We start from the raw sequence: 16,906 nt of genomic DNA, 5'->3' as shown, positions 1-16,906 counted from the left end.
TTATGAGTAAGGATGCAATGAAGCTTAGATAGGACAATCGTCTAAGAAGTGCCGATGATTACCTTTCAGTGGAAGAGATCCAGAAGGCGCGCGTTCGGATCCCGCCGTCCCCGGGACTGCGAACCCGCGTCTTCGCATTCGTATGCCCCGCATCACCGCTGCATCGCCGGCCCTTGCAGGGATAGTCTCGGTCTACATCATGACGACGGGTATCATCTTTCTGGGGAAGTGGTCACTTCAAGCATGCAGTATGGAGAAAGTACGCACATTTAAACGATTCCGGCATAGATAGTGACGATGCGCTGCAACTCTACTCGCAGTGCTGGCAGATTGGTTGCATGATTGGGCAATTTTCACCGCCGCCTAAGGTCCTCACCCGCGGAATCCAAGCCTTGAGACTCACACGAAGTCTTCTCTTCCTGGTATTGCCCAAGCTACCTCGACAAAGTCCCTATGTTATACGCGTATAGACCGCCATGACTTCGATCTCGTTTACACCCAATCTTGATGATGCCGCGGTACAAGGTCTTGGAAAGAAGTCTGGGGTAATTTTCTTGCGAGACTTCACGCACAACTGTAGATCCATCTCGTGAAGAACGTCCCACAGACACTGAATATGTTCTATAATGACTAGTCTAGCCCTATTGGAGGAGTCCTTCCGATGAGGGCAACGACACGATCCAAGACCCGCGTATTCAGTCAACGACGCCCATCTTAAAAGGGAGCTGGAGCTCCTTCGACCTTGCAGCAGAACAAGTATCTCGACGCTCTCACGGACTCAGTTCCACCAAAGAGATATCATGCGTGGTCTACGATCCCTCGCCACGCTCACAGCGTCATTAGCTACAATTTCTGAAGCTCACAGCCTCGACAACTTCGTCTCTCCTCCAAACACCTATCGCCCAAAGTTCAGATACTGGTGAGATTTACTCTACCCAACCCAGCCCCCCTTGTAGTCCTCGGCACTAACATCTCATCATACATAAGGCTCCCCGATGCCGAAGTTGACATCGAAGCTGTCACCCGCGATGTGGCCGAGATAGCCTCTGTCGGCGCCGGTGGCCTCGAGTTCTTACCATACTACCAGTTCCGTGCGCCATCAGCAAACTGGTCCACTTACGGCTACGGCACGAACGCTTCTCGAAACATCTTCCGTGCGGCTATGCAGGCCGCCGCAGAAAATGACCTCCTGTTTGACTTTGCGATTGGCGCGAATCAGGGGCAGGGCGTGCCTTCTGAGCCGGAGAGTGTTGGGCTGGCCTTGGAGTTGGTGAGTGTTGACTTTTCAGCTTCGTATCTCGAATCTCGTGACTTGCATCTTTGCCTCTCTCGGGTGATTTTCATGATATACGGGAATCGGAAATGACTGACACCAATTTGTTAGGCATACGTCAACATCACAGTCGCCCCTGGACACGTCTTCAACGGGACCCTTCCCCTTTCAACTCAACCCGCGAGCCCCTCCCTCCACTTCTTCATGCACCCCTGCGAAGAATTCGGCCAGCAGAACCTCTCTTTTGTCTTAGCTGTCGAAGAAACATCAGTATCAAATGCCTCATCCACTGCCATCAACCTCGGCCGCGTCATCGACATCACCACCTTAGTCGACCCAGCCACGAGATCCATCTCATGGATGAGCCCCAAAGACTCACAAAGCACATGGCGCTTAATGGCTTGGTACACACGCTACACTAATCAGCGGTCCATCGACGGCGCACCTGACGCAGCAACGTGGGTGCAGAATGGGTCCTGGGTCACCGACCACTTCAGCGCCGCGGGGGCGAAGAAGCTGACGGGCTTCTTTGACGAGTATATGATCCCTGAAGAGCAGGACAGAGAGCTCCTCGTCCGCGTTGGGAAGTATGGTATGTATAACATTTGACTGACAAGACACAACCTCCACGCCATCTTTACAATCTGTGACTAACTTCTCAACCTTCACTAGCATGGGAAGACAGCATGGAAACGGTTACAGCCCTCTGGTGGACGCACAACTTCGCCGACGCCTTCCGCGCACAAAGGGGCTACGACATCACACCCTGCCTCCCCTTCCTCATCCAACTTGACAATTACTGGGCGGCACAGAACCTCCCCTACGGCGAATCCTTCCTCTCGCAGGACAACAGCACCCTAGTCTCCCGCTGCAACGACGACTACCGCCTCACCCTCCAAGCCGGATACGAAGACTACATCCTTACAACCTCAGAATGGGCTCACAAACGGGGACTAAAATACTCCAACCAGCCAGCCTACAACCTGCCCCTAAACATGCTCGACTCAATCCCTCTCGTCGACGCTCCCGAAGGCGAGTCCCTAGGCTTCGACGAATCCCCTTCCCTGTACCGCCACCTCTCCGGCCCAGCACACATGGCCCGCAACCCCGTCGTCTCCTCTGAAGCCGGCGCCGTCAACGGCGCAGGCTACACCCAGACCATCGCGGACCTGCTCCGTATTGTCCGCCGCGGTCTCGCGGGCGGGATAAGCATGAACGTCCTGCATGGGTACGCGTACTCTGGCACTTACGCGCAGACGACATGGCCTGGGTATACCGTCTTCGCGTACACGTTCACCGACATGTGGGGGCCGCGGATGCCGGCGTGGAGGGGGAGCAGTCAACACGTCGGCGGTAAAGGTGACAACGATACCAGTGATGGGTTCATGGCTGATGCGATGGCATATGTTGCGAGGAACCAGTTTATCAGTCAAGTTGGTACCGCGAGGGTTGATCTCGCGTTCTATCAGTATGCGGCACCGTTCGACAAGGTGGTCTATGAGAGCGACAACCTTGAGAAGATGGGCTTCACGTACGACTACCTCGGTCCTGCAAGCTTCTCCTCCCAGCACGCCGCCGTCAACGAGAAGGGTATCCTCGCGCCGGATGGACCTGCGTATAAAGCTCTCATCTTTGCCAACCAGACAAAGTTGACGCTGGAGATGGCGATGCAGACGAGAACATTCGCCGAAGCAGGGCTGCCCATTTTCGTTATTGGGAGCGCGGATTTCCAGAGCGTTGGTGTCGATGGAGCCGCTTCAGTTCCTGAGATTATGAAGGGGTTCTTGAGATGGAGAGCGTGATGGTGCTCAAGTCCGCGGAGGAGGTACCAGCTGCGCTTGCTGCTCTCAACATCCAACCTCGGGTCTTGTTTCTGGAAGGAGGTGAGGTCGAGAAGTGGTACTCCTTCTCGCGAAGCACAGATGATGCAGAGGTCGTGTTCTTATATAACGACGGGGAAACCTCCACGACCACGAACGTCAGCATTCTCGATATGGAGGGCAGGTCACCGCACGTCCTCGACGCCTGGACGGGCTCGGCATCACCACTTTTACAATACACTGTCGAGGAGAACAACGTCGTTGTCCCGATGACGCTCGCCGCGAACCAGACTGCCATCCTCGTCTTCTCGAATCAGACCTCATTCTCGGACGATGAACACAACACGTCTTTCCTGCCTCGTCCGCCAAGCACTCACATAACGTCAACCTCTGGCCCCCTCGAAGCCCTTCTTTACACCACATTCCAAGATCCCAACACAAATGCCACGGCCAGCAATAACCGCGTCACAGCACACCTCGGCCTCGGGACCACAACACTAACCCTCGCCACCGGCCAAATCTTAACTTTCACCACCTCTCAGCTCCCAGAAGCAACAACTCTCGACGTATGGAACATCACAGTAAACGACTGGCGCGGCAGCAACAACTCCCTCTGCATGGAAACCGCCGTCACACCTTACCGGTTCCCCAACAGCCCGCTAGCGCCCTGGAAAGATCTAGACCCCGTGAACCTGAGCAACACAAGCGGTACAGCAACCTACGAAACCACCTTCCGAACCCCATCCTCATCTACCGCGGCACAGCGCTTAGGAGCTCATCTTCACCTGGGTGCCATCATAGACGCAATGACGCTCTGGGTCAACGACGAGAGAATCATTCTCGACGTGAACAGCTCGCCTGACGTTGTGGTGGATATCACATCCTACCTGAACCCCTCCGAGGGCGCCGATAACGTGGTCCTAGTAGAAGTTGCTTCGACGCTGTATAATCGCGTGAGACCGGAGCAGGACAGCATCATGACGTCTGGTGGCGCTGCTTCACGTGCGGGTGCGAGTTACTTCGAGGCTCATCCGGCTGAAGAGTATGTACTCAAGGGGCCGGTGTCGGTTCAATGGGTGAAGGTTGTTGACATCCTTTGACACAGCATCGTCCAAAATTTGCAGCCAATCTGTCGTGACGCATGCCACACGTCAAAAGGCGACGAGAACTTCTAGTTTCTTATGAAATATGACTTCCCTGTACATTGAAACTATTCTTGACAGTATTTGAAAGTATGAACATAAGCTGTACGTAATTATCGCCGAATCTGAACTATGTTCTATAAGATCCAACTTGAGGATAATAAAAGTACGGTGTATCGACTTCTCTGTAAGCTACTTTCATCTCGTAGCCCACTCCAGCCACAACAAACTTTGAGCTTGCAAGTGGGTGGTCGCGTTGCAGGAGTTGCGACGCCCCATTCGCTATGAATTATGCAGCAACTCAGGGGTAGGGTTTGATATACGAGAAAGTATGGCAAAGTGTCGTCTCCTCTAACCAAATTGCATGGCAGAAGAAAAGCAAAAGCCAAAGCATGGACGGCATGGACCCGAGACAAGCCAATATGATTCGCATTAGCGGTCTTGTCGAGAGATAAAGCAAACTCTCTTCATTGGATCCTCTCTTTTTCATTCCCGTAATCGCCGCACGGGGCACAGGCATGGTGGTCGCACGTCGTTGAGAATTAGGGGGGTTCAGGGTGTTTCGCGCCAGGAGCCTTGCATGTGAAGAAACGTCGCTGTCGCGTCGCGGACTCGCGGCGGCTGTCCTCCGCTCCGGTACTCCATAGACCGGTGGGCTGGCGTGCGTTTGCTCCCATATGCGCTAGGCGGGCGGCTGCTGGTCCCCGGAAGGGAGCCCTGAAGCGCAAGGTCAGGGCACGTCGTCGGCAAGGGATGTTGGATTAATTCTGGCTTGATATGGGCGGTCGCGAGCGATAGCACGGGCAGCGGATGGCGTGTTGATTCGTCTAGAACGTTGAGCAATTAGCAGGGCCAAGGAGCGGTCTGGCACTTCTCAATATTATTGCGCCTGGTTCAAGCGGCTTCGCAATCAAGGGTACGGGGTCGTGGAGGTCAAGGGCTCGCTGAGATCGCTACGAGAAAAAGCGGACACGAATTGTGGCGGTTGGCGATGCTTGTCACTCTTTTTCCCAGTCGGAGAATCGTGGGTCAAGGGATCTGCTTGCTCTGAGTTGTCCTCCCGGACTGATGCCGATCACCACTTCGATGGGAAGGGAATTTGCGGGCGTAGGATTGCTATTCGGGAGATGCGTGCAGACGAGCTCGGGGACCGAAAGCTTGAATGTCGAATCTGAGCGTGAGCAACGCGCCAGCCATCGCAGCCTCTGTATGGTTCGCTGGTGTGCGGCAGAGCATGACGACATGCTGGCAAGTTTCTAGACGCGTGGTTTGACGGTGGACCAACTGGAGTGCTAGACAACTTCGATCATTCGACGCCGATCGAGTTTTCCGACCGGCCTAGAATTTCTGGAATGGTTCTTGAGGTCCTATTGATTCGGGTTGCTACTGACACAGCCACTGGAGAGTCGCGATGAACTGCGGCATCCTGACGAAGAGCCTGATTTTCTTTGCGACTGTCACTGCCAAGTGCTAACTGACAACGAAAGAGTCGTGTAGCTATTTTGGGAGCCCAACACCATCGATTTGGAGAAAACTTTTTCGGTGGCTGCAGCCATTATGGGGTGAGTAGGGTGCGTGGTACCTGCATCCAGCACTCTTTCAGCGGCGAGCGATGTACCGTCCGCTACCACTGGAATGGGCAATGGCGGTGGTGGCAAACGGGCTTCAGGGCAAGCATGAGAGAAAACGGACAGGCGGAAGTCTCAAGAGGGCAAGCCGGAGAGTGACTTGGTGATCATTTCGGGCTGGTGTGTTGTGTGCTGTGTGTCGCACTGCGTCGGAACCCTTTTGGCACTAAGGCAGCTAGAGACGTGGGAAAAGAGAGATTTTCAGGAGGGTCGGAATTCCAAGGACGCTAGAAGGCGTTATCGCCGTGATGGTGTTGAGGCGAGATAAGGCATGTCTCAAAGCGTCAAATCGTGGTGGTGAGACTGTGAGACTATGAGATATTCGTAGCCTGTGGTGTCGGTACGGCTACATGAGTCTGGTCAGTGGTGAAACGCCTCAAGTTCCGACGGCAGCCTGTGAATTGCGGCCAGCGACATTGGCGTCCTGGAGTCTGAGTGGTTGGTGAGCTACCCTTGCAATTGTCTGATGTTCTGCTGTGGCTGCAGTCATCTCTCTCTTGCTCCATTTGCGAGTGATCCATGACTCTGTGGTATCGTCAATGAACCCGACCGACTGACTTTCACCTGCTGATTAGAGTGTACGAAGTACTCCATAGCCTGTAGGAAGCTTGACAAGATGACCCTGCGGAGATTTGGGAGCTCAGTTTGGAGTCGAGAGTCCAGACCGACTTAACGATTCGGGGAGAGAGCAGAAATTCTGAAAACTCTTCTGGACGTTCTGGATTCCAGGACATTGCAGATGAGGGGGGGATCATGGATGCAGCGATACCATGGACAATTGGCAATTGGAGGTGAACGAGGTTGGGCTCCGTGTCTGAAGATTCGGCAGACTGTCGGTCGTGGGCCAAATCCAGCGACGTCGGACAGTGACGGCATCGGGCGTTGGAAACAGTGAGCCTCGAAAGATTCGGGGGACGGTGGGCCGAGCTGAGGGTTAGGGGCTCAGCGGCCGGGTCCTGGAGTCTTGGCAGGGGGAAAAACGGGCGAGGAGGACCCGTTTTGCCGTCGTCGAAGGCGGAACATGGAAGGTCCAGGAAAGACGCCGTGTGACGTCAGCCGTGGCGGGTGGATCCATGTTGAGAGACCAAGAGAGTGGGGGTCCACCGCAGCAAGAGGAAAGAGCACCCACGCAGGTCGCACCTGCACCCGACCTTCGGTCCATAGGCACAAACCGCAATTTGAATGAGAAGGAAGGTGCGTGTTTTGTTGGAGGTGACCCGACACGAGGAAGGATCCGACACTGGAAGCTCAAAATTGGGAGGAAGGGGCCCTTCACGGCCCACCCAGCTGAAGGAACTGAGGCATAGAGAACCCCTTTCATTGGCAGACGAATTATGCAGTCCGGAATCCGAGATGGGTTGGTTGGTTGATTTGCATGCGTCGCGATGTGACAAGGGCGGGTGACGGCCACTTTTTGCATCAAAAGATCGAGTGAGCCATCCGCTGATTAGCCGCTGCAGACACACGGCAAAATCAGATCAGGGCAAACTTCAGAGCATTCAGAGGGTGTTCTTACTGCCGCCAAGACACGCCGGTTCTGCCATGGCTTCCGCTCGTGGAATGGATTTGCGGTAGTCCCTCGTATCAATACCAGTCTGGCCCAGCCTTGGTCTCTTGTCTACCACTGGCAGTTGTTCTCCCGCGCTTCGGGCTTCTGTAAGTCACCGTCGTCCCAGTTAGTGCCAAGTATCTTGCACAACCTCGAGGGAGGGCAGGTGTGCTAAGGGCCTAAGAGAAGGTGCTGAGAGCATCTGTCGTCACTGGCTGGTGCTGGCACTGGTGACACAATGGCCTTTGGCCTCTTCGGCCCTTTCCACAGTAGATTGGGCATTGGCGACAGGCACGCATTACAGCCATCGGACGCTATTTCTGTTGAGGGTGGCTTGCAAACTTGATGCTGCTAAACACCTTACTTAAGGCAGTTGGTGGTATTCGGACGGCAGTAAAGTGCACCAAGTGATGCCGTGCGCGAAAAGTGGCGGCCATGTGCGTATGTGCTGGTGTTTTACCCGCGCGCCCGTCTTCATGCCCCTCCCCTGGCGTGAAGGTATGCCGGCATAACATGGCGATTCGGGCGGCAGCGTGTGTGATCTGCGACCGTCTGTTCGCGGGATCGGGCGAGACGGTTCAGTCGGTTGGTGGCGTCGGTTCGTTGCGACGCAGCGGAGAGCCTCACTATGCGACTGCGTCTCGGTGTCTCAGACGAAGGCCACCACCCGGGCCAGGGATGAGGCGTGCGGATGGACAGGCAATACCGCAGTGGAAAGGCACCAAAAGGATCGCGATGACGGGCGATCGTGGGTTTGACCCAGTGGGGGTCTCCCAGATCATTGTGCTCCAGTATACCTACCAAATGGATGCGCAGCTGTAGTCTCCAGATTCTCCCCAGTACCAGTCATCTGCCATTCGAACGGAGAGTCGGAGACAATGTGAAGCTCGAAAGTGATCCATTGTTGGTTCCGATGATGTGTGGTAGGCACTTCTCAATAGGGAATCCGATTCGCATCATCTTCTCCATGCGCGCATGTGCGGTGATGGATGTCTATGGGGCATATGACGATGAGGACAATGTGTAAACGACGACGATGTAGACGCTAGCCGCCATTCAGTTTAGAGCTGCCGCGGACCGGCGACGAATATTCGGCGCAAGGGGCGTGATGTGAACAGAGGAAAGCCAAGACCTTGGTAGTGCGACAAATCGATCAATGAGTGATGCTGACTACTTTATCCACAGCTTGCAGTGCACAACAGTGACCATCTTACAATGCAGTGCAGTGCAGTAGTTGCCGTGCTGCAAAACACAAAGTTTCGGTCGAGAGAGAAGTGGAAAGGCAACGGGGCTCTGCAATTCAAAGTTAATTGCAATGTTGCAGCGAGAAAACCAGCCATGGCCTTATCGCCCACTGCGGTGCTTCCGAGTAATCAACTTGACGGAGAGGATATTCAGGGTCCCTCCCTCCCCCCTATGTGCCTTCCGTCTGCAATGCTTACCACGATACGGCAGGAAGCGAGTGGGTGTGGTCGTTGAGAAGGCAGGAAGGTAATTCAAAGCTCCGGGTAGACGACTTCAATCTCTGGACTGAACCTTTCCCCAGCCATTGGAAACCACCTGTATCCGTCCTCACCACCACGGAGAGAAGAAGAACAAAAGCGAGGTGTGCATAGGGGGACGAAAGCTTCCTATCCGTGGAAAACAGCTACATCCCAGTGAAGTAGGCGCTCGAGATTCCAAGGTTTCCAGGTTCACGAGTTGAATGTTCCCTGCAGCGGCTCTCCTGTCAGATAGCACGGACCCGGTTTTGAGCCCAGTGCCAGCCGGCATATCGCTGTCGCATTCGCTGCCACTGCCACCCTCCACTGGTGCAGCTTGCCCAAGCTCCCACTCCGAGAAAATGTCACTCAAAAACATGAACAGCTCCTTCTTCAGCTATCGTAAAGTACGTAACCAAGGTACTTTTTCACTTACCTAACTTGGTTCACAATTCGAGGATTTCTACAAGTTAACTACAGTTCCAGTATATGCTTTGAGCAGCAAACACCAAGGGAAGAGATTCAACCACCAAGAAATGCCATTGCCAAAGCCAGATGGGCCAGATTGATGGCCCCAACATCCAGGTCCAAGGCCCACGTCCAGCTAAAAATGGAGACCCAATTTTTAAATGTTAATGACGAGCAAGCCCCCCAAGCAAGATCATCGCGCGTCGACCCCATTCTTTTTCTCTGGGCACCGACGTGGCGCCGCGGGTCGAAGCAGCGATTCACAAGCGCCACCACTGGTCAACGTGAACAGAGCTCGGACGTGCAGATAGAATTCTGGAGACAATTCTTAGAACCGTCGCTGTCGTCAAATTCTTGGTTCCCACCCCGTCCCTCTATACTTCATTGAGCTCAAACACCACCCCCGGGGGCCCCTCTCGCCCTCCAATGCCAGAGGGGAAACAGAGATCCAGTTTTACTCTACAAGTCCCTGTTTCTCTAAAAATGACCGAGAGAGACTGGGGAGTCGGAGTGTCGGGGACTGAAGCAGTACCCATTTCTTTGCTGCCATTGCCTACCAAAGCTCCCATCCAATGTCACCAGGAGTGTGAGGAAAAAGAGTCCAGACTGCGCGACCGCTTGCTGATTAACAAATGCAAGCACATGGAAGTGCTCGTGCCTGCCATTTCTGCTGATTGCCTATTCGGTCTTGGCCCCCTTGCTCTTTCCCTGTTCACTTATTCCCAAGGTCTCCATCTGAATCTGAACAAGTACGGGGATACTTGGTGACTTCCATCGAACCTAAGCTTTCCCATCGACAAAAGACGGGAAGGTGCACCTCCCAAGAAATATTTCATCCTGCCCACCTCCCCTCGACCTTTCAACAAGAGCTCCATCCCCAGCTCTTTCCCTCCCATTTTTTTCCCCAGCTTTACCTCCGCTCCAGGTACATCTCAACCACGGGGAAACAGGAAGGTACCAATTTCCGACTGGAGTCTTCTTGACTGAAGAGTCTTCTGTCATCCTCACTCGTGTCCATCCTCGTCGCAGTTCCTGCCGGTGGTCATAGCTACTCACCCCGGAACACACACCGCGGAGTACCTGCGCCTTTGTCACCACCAACCGGAGGCAATTCTCCCTCACCGAGAAAAAGAGCGAAACGACCCGACCGCGAACGCCAATCGCGAATTTACATCACCTTGCTGGCACCCTTTTGCCTCTGACGGCATTTATCGGGCCTATTCGCCTTCACCTACACAAAGCAATAGGGAGGACACCTTGATCCCTCTTAAATCATAACGACCACAACATTTTATTTTGGACACACATATCCCACCACCCACTTACACCACATAGTCTTGCCCATCTCAACCGACGGCCCCTCGCGGCCTCTTCATCCCGCCCACCATGACGACGCCAACAAATCATCGCGATCGCGCCAATTCAGACGAAAATGAGAAACATTCTCAGCATACAGACGATAGTCTCCAAACCGCAACTGATCCCAATTCTCAACCAACCCATCCCGAAAAGTTGACGAGATTAAACACCGACAACCACCTTCATATTCCCCAAGAGACGCACGGCGGACCAATGTCGCCGCAAGACTCACGCGAACAAGCCTCACGCCTGAACGACGATTTGGAGTTGTTGCGCGCCGAACGCCTCATCTCCAACCAAGAACATGAGATGTCCCAGCAGCGTTCTCGCCAGGGTAGGACCCGCGAGATGGAGCCCGAGGATGTCTTCGCAACCAACGGTCCAAACCCTGCCGATGCCGCCAAGCCACCGCCCGAGAAGAAGGCCGGTGCCTTCGCCTTCGCATTGTGGAAGTGGCTGAGGAAGTTCCCGCGTGTTTTCCGATACTTTGTCTATTTGATTCCCGGTGCCGCGCTTCTTCTCATTCCGGTTCTTATCGGTCACTTTGCCGTGGATGCCGAAAGCGCCACTGTTGGTGGTGCCTACGGCGTTTACCTCACTTGGTTCGGAATTTGGCTCGAGGTTGTCTGGTGCTCACTGTGGGCTACGCGTATGGTTACCAGCTTTATGCCCCTCACCTTTGGCGGTATTGCCATTGTCATGGGCTCTTCGAACCATAAGAAGTGGAGGGATATTGGCCAGGGTCTCGAGCTGCACACTGCCCTCTTCATGTGGATGCTCGCCATTCTTTGCTCCTACTCGCCCATCCTCGAAGATCACCGCGTTCTTCCCGATGGATTCAACCCGGACACCGACACAAAGCCAGACCTCAAATGGGTCGATATCGTTCAGAAGGTCATTATCGCTTTCTTGGTCCTCGCTGCTCTCAATTGGGTTGAGAAGATCTGCATCCAATGGATTGCCACATCTTTCCATCAGCGCACCTACGTTCAACGAATCGAGACGAATAAGAGCGATATCGACCATTTGGTCCACCTTTACGAGCACTCCAAGATGCGAATCAACCGTGAGGACTCTATCTGGCTCACAACCGAGAACGGCAACAGATCTGGCGCCCGTACCCCAATGGGTGTCGTCGGAAAGAATGTTCGCACTGCCTTCAACAAGGCCGGTGGTGTTGCGGCTCGCGTTGGAAACGACTTCATAGGACGAAAGGTCGCTTTCAACCACGCCCGCAAGATCACTTATGAGATGTTGCGTAACACGGGTTCTGCTCATTCTCTTGCCCGCCTCATCTTCCGGAGTCTCGCCAAGGATGGTCAAGAGACCATCTACCTCGAAGACATGCAGTCTGCCTTCAAGACTAGCGAAGAGGCCGAACACGCCTTTAGCATTTTCGACAAGGATCTCAACGGTGATATTTCCATGGAAGAGATGGAGCTCACTTGCAACGAGATTCATCTCGAGCGCAAGGCCATTGCTGCCTCGTTGAAGGATCTCGATTCCGTCATCAAGAAGCTCGACAAGGTCTTCCTCGTCATCATTGTTATTATCGCCATCATCGTCTTCATCTCCATTCTCTCAGGCTCTGCCGCTGCCGGTCTCGCTTCTGCCGGATCCAGTTTCCTCGGTCTCGCGTGGCTGCTCCAGGCCAGTGCTCAAGAGTTCCTGCAGTCCATCATCTTCGTATTCGTCAAGCACCCGTTCGATGTCGGTGACCGTGTCACTGTCTACGGCAACACTGGTACCACGGGAACTGGCGACGATTACTACGTCACGGAAATCTCCCTGCTATACACCGAGTTCAAGAAGATGGAAGGTCACATCGTACAGGCACCCAACAGCGTGCTCAACACCCTGTTCATCCTCAACCAGCGCCGTTCTGCCGGCCTGGCCGACCCTATCGAGCTGAAGCTGGGTTTCGGCACCGATCCCGAACTCATCGAGGAGCTCAAATCTCGCATGCTCAACTTCTGCCTCGAACACAAGCGCGACTACCAGCCTCGGATTATTACTGAAGTCCGCACTCTCAACGAGGTTCAATCTTTCACCATGAACTTGATCTTCTTCCACAAGTCCAACTTCCAGAACGAACTGCTCCGTCTGCAAAGACACAACAAATTTGCCGCCCAGCTTATGGCCGAGGTTCGCGCTGTTGGTCTCCAGGGCCCTTGGCAGGTGCAACCTGGTGGTTCCCGCAACACACCTTTTTACTGGGCAGGCGGTGCTCCTCCTTCGTACGACTCTTCCAAGAACGGCGGTCCCAGTGGCATCGAGCCTGCGACGCCTGGAGGCGATTCTCACTCCATTCACTCTACTACTCAGCCCACTACAGCGGGCACTGCGGTGGCCACTCGCGCTCGCGCCGATTCCCGCACCGGCATGACGCCTTTCATTGACAACAACTGGAGCGATTTCCAGGACGTGTTTGAGGCTCGCAGAGAGGTCCACCAACCGCACGTCGCTCGCCTCCAGAGCATCCGCGAGCGAACCGACCTCGAACGCCCAGAAAGCGCGACATCAGGCGCCGCGGCCTCACGAGCTAGTCACGACTCTGGATCTCAGCGCCGACGCTTCTTTGGCCGACCGCGGAGTTCCAGCCGAGCCAAGACCGGCGACATTGTTTAGATCATACGACAGACGATGAGATCTCTTTTTTCCAGCAGAACAAAAGTCCTTTTCCCTTGCACCCAGGCTCGGGACACCTACACTCTTTTCATAATGCGATATTTGTAATCAGCGAAGCGAGAGAAGCGACCTGGAGAAGGAGAAGATAGAGAAGAGTTTGCATGATCACCTGTGCGTACGAAAGGATATGGGTAGAATGCCCGAGTATCTGTCGCAAGGTGTCGACGGAGTTTTATTTCAGAGAAATTGGCATTAGGAGCGAAAAGACGCTTTCCTTTGGACAGACAGCAATCGGGGTAAAATACCCAAATAGAAGCCTCGATTCGTATTTCATCTTGTGTCTACCCATTCTGCTCCCTTGCTGTAATTGGCAGCTTTCGATTCATCTTCAGTTGCTGATTGTGCCTTCGTATCGATAGTTATTCTATCGTGTTTTTTCCTTTCTCCAGGCAATTCGCACCAACCCAACGCGGGTTTATTTCCTGATATCGGGCTGCTTCTGCGAGGGCCAAGTGACATATTTCAAGAGGCGTGCCAGGCGTCGCCTCTGCCATGCTTCCCGATACTGCACTTTTCCCCCTCCTTTGTCTCTCCAGCCAAAAAGCATGACCAGCGAGCATGTACTCTTCTCCTGAGGAGACTAATTACCATGAGAGGTTCGTTCCGATGTGGACCGGTAAGTGGAGGTTGGAGAAGGGACTTTCAACGGCGCAACCCCTCCACCAAAGTAATTCCTCTAGATAAATTCATACTGGAAAATTGAACCAGAGAAATAACGTCTTTCTCAGAACAATTCAGCCAATGTCCCTTGGTTTTGTTAAAATCAAGAATATTGCGCCAGGAATCCGTCACATCCCGCTCCCTTCGGGACCCTCCTCCCCCGGACTGCGATGCCGGGTTATCCGGAACAAGGTGCGGCGGCTTCTCCGGCAAAAGATGCGCCCTCTGATAGTGCCAAGGATATATCAACATACCTTAATTTTAAAGGACCGGCTTTACTTGCCATTTCGAACAAGCCAAACCCGAGCTTGCGGATAAGGTTTTGAGTCTTTCCGGTCCCAAGTCCCAAACTTGCTTTTTCGGTTAACCGGGAAAGTCGGCATGCTGGATGGATGTCGTATCCCAAGTACGTGAGCTTTTCGTGAGGCAGCTCCTGAGAAGACGTACCTGGGATTAGATATCTTCATCTAACTGTCCTTTCGCTTGGCACGGTATGCTTCTTGAATTGGAAAAAGACGTCACAAGGCTTCTTTTGGAAGTTTTGGTGCACTATCGAATCGTGGTTTCCTTAATCAACATGAATCCCCGGGTCATAAACTCAATTCTCAAGACGTCCAGTTGAAGCGGGGCCGCAATGGTACAAGTCCGGGATGGGAGGCCCGGAGAAGTCTAAAAGGGCAACTTTACATGGGCGTCTCCAGGGAATGGGCTGGTTCTATGCATACTCGCCAAGGATCGCACACTTTATTTTCCAGAGGCATTATTAGCAGTCCACGGGAGAATCGTGGACCAAGACGGTCAACATGGAGAAATCGGATCATCTGATCTCTATCTTAAATCGCCAAGACACGGAGCTCTGCACCGATATGGACGATTCAGGCACGAAGAAGAAGATCCTTCAGGGCTGGATCTTCCTAGTCTTGCTTACAAACAGTCTCTCTTGTTTAAAAGACAGGTCTAACGCAAGTTGACGATGGCCTCAAGTGGTTGTAGGGCAGTACTAGCTGTCCCTACCAGTCCCACCGGCCGTTCGTCCATTACACAAGGGCGACATTCCATTCGTTTCTTGCAATCCCGCAAAGCCCACCCCCGATTCTCATCCTCACGAGAACATCACACGACACCTTTCGTTCTTCACACGCTCCCAATTCCGCAGGATTCACCCTCGTGTGACACCGAAACCATGGCGAGGATACTCCTCTCTCTAGCCGCCCTCGTCGCAGCAACGACAACCACGTCCGCAACCTGCACCAACCCCTCGATCCGCAAACCATGGACCGCCCTGACGGAAGACGAAAAGGCAAGCTACGTGAACTCGACGCTTTGTCTGATGGACCCGTCGCAAGCGCCAGCCAAAGTCGGAAGCTGGGGCGCGACGAGTCGTTGGGAGGAGTTGGTTGTTGCGCATATTGCGCAGGTTCGGTATATTCACACAGTGGTACGTGAAAACAACACGTCGAATGCCTGGACCAATGCCGTTGGGCTGTGTGACTTCCGCCTTGAGAATTGTGTGTCGAAGTATTGTTGTTCAGAGAGACTAATACCAGGTGATGGAATAGGGCGCCTTGTTCCCCTGGCATAGATGGTACACCAAAATCCACGAAGACCTCCTCCGTAACGAATGCGGCTACACCGGTCCATACCCGTACGTCTACCCTTCCCCCCCTCCAAACAACTTCACGTTCAACCAACTCACCCATAGCCAGCTACTGGGACCAACAAACAGACCAATCCCTCTACCCCATCCAAAACGCCTCCGTCTGGGACACCGCATCCACCGTCACAGCCTTCGGCACAGGCCGAACCGACGCCGCAACAAATTGCATCCTGGACGGCGCCTTCACGGACCACCGCGTTCGCTTCAACACGCAGCTCGAACGAGACGGGACCGAAGGAGGCGGCGTCTGCCTCACCCGCGCCCTGAACCAGACGGCGTTTGATACCGTTTCCCAAGCTAATGTCGTAGAGCCTTGCATGGCACTTGACAAGGGTGATGATTACGGCGAGATGTTGGGGTGTCTTGGGAATACGCCGCATAGTGGTGGGCACTTGGGCGTCGGTGGCATCGTGAGTCTCGTCTTTTCCTTCGAACCGTCTCCCGTTGCCTCAGCATCGATCAGAGTGAAAGGATTCCTCTCGGCAAAACGTCATCCAATCCAACGCTGACTATAATCACAGATGCGAGACCACGCCCGCTCACCCGCCGACCCAATCTTCTACCTCCACCACACGAACTTCGACCGCCTCTGGTGGGAGTGGCAGACGTCCTCCCCCAGCAGGCTCTACGCGATGGGCGGCCGCAACGTCGCGGCGAACCAGATCTTTCTCGACGCACAGCCAAAGATCCTGCCCGAGGATATGTTCCTCCCGTACTTCGGGGACGGAGGCGGCAACGTCACGACGCTAGACCATGTTTTGTGGATGCCTGGATTGGCTGAAAATATTACCATAAGGGACACGATGGATGTCCATGGGGATAAGATGTGTTTTGACTATGTTTGAATGGGGCTAATATCGCTGGGATGATCGTCTTGGGATTGATATAATGAGATATCAAAAAGGTCGAGGCCTGGGACTTGTTGAAAGGTGTGCAGCCCTTGTCTTTTGGCAACTCCGCGAGAGTAGAGCGGGGGGACCGCCGGAACACCGCCATGAAAGGAAGCTAACGAACGCTTTCGTTAACAGTTCAATGCGGAAATTCTGATATGATGCTTGATTTGAGGTCTATGAGATACATGAGACCATTGAAACAATACTACAAAGTCGCCACCACAAGATATATAAAGTTTGCTTGTCCGAAAGGCCGTTTGATAAGCTGCTCTTCCCAGTATCTCGCAT

General features: G+C 53.8%; 3 protein-coding genes across 3 annotated transcripts; all 3 read left to right on the top strand.

Annotated features, from left to right (window-relative positions):
• Nucleotides 1–1,477: 1,477 nt before the first annotated feature.
• On the top strand, nucleotides 1,478–4,193 carry HER10_EVM0009747 (uncharacterized protein; the record flags this gene model as incomplete). The annotated part of the gene is made up of 6 exons (XM_035479223.1): nucleotides 1,478–1,677; nucleotides 1,771–1,865; nucleotides 1,946–2,247; nucleotides 2,311–3,033; nucleotides 3,063–3,356; nucleotides 3,636–4,193. 6 exons carry the CDS (start codon nucleotides 1,478–1,480, stop codon nucleotides 4,191–4,193), a joined length of 2,172 nt encoding a protein of 723 aa, XP_035333151.1.
• A 5,950-nt stretch (nucleotides 4,194–10,143) lies between these two features.
• Nucleotides 10,144–13,937, top strand: HER10_EVM0009982 (mechanosensitive ion channel). The gene has a single exon (XM_035479452.1). The coding sequence runs from the start codon at nucleotides 10,748–10,750 to the stop codon at nucleotides 13,346–13,348; it is 2,601 nt and encodes an 866-aa protein (XP_035333181.1). The 5' UTR covers nucleotides 10,144–10,747; the 3' UTR covers nucleotides 13,349–13,937.
• A 1,314-nt stretch (nucleotides 13,938–15,251) lies between these two features.
• HER10_EVM0003305 (uncharacterized protein) lies at nucleotides 15,252–16,570 on the top strand (the record flags this gene model as incomplete). The annotated part of the gene is made up of 5 exons (XM_035472987.1): nucleotides 15,252–15,315; nucleotides 15,361–15,506; nucleotides 15,628–15,713; nucleotides 15,775–16,135; nucleotides 16,247–16,570. 5 exons carry the CDS (start codon nucleotides 15,252–15,254, stop codon nucleotides 16,568–16,570), a joined length of 981 nt encoding a protein of 326 aa, XP_035332379.1.
• Between the last annotated feature and the right edge of the window lie 336 nt (nucleotides 16,571–16,906).

Source organism: Colletotrichum scovillei, assembly GCF_011075155.1.
Source record: "Colletotrichum scovillei strain TJNH1 chromosome Unknown Contig00006, whole genome shotgun sequence".
NCBI lineage: Eukaryota > Fungi > Ascomycota > Sordariomycetes > Glomerellales > Glomerellaceae > Colletotrichum > Colletotrichum scovillei.
This window is presented reverse-complemented; position numbering and strand designations above follow the sequence as displayed.

Excerpts from the sequence above, each read along its gene's own strand:
- HER10_EVM0009982 (XM_035479452.1), top strand. The coding sequence starts at position 10,748 with ATGACGACGCCAACAAATCATCGCGATCGCGCCAATTCAGACGAAAAT.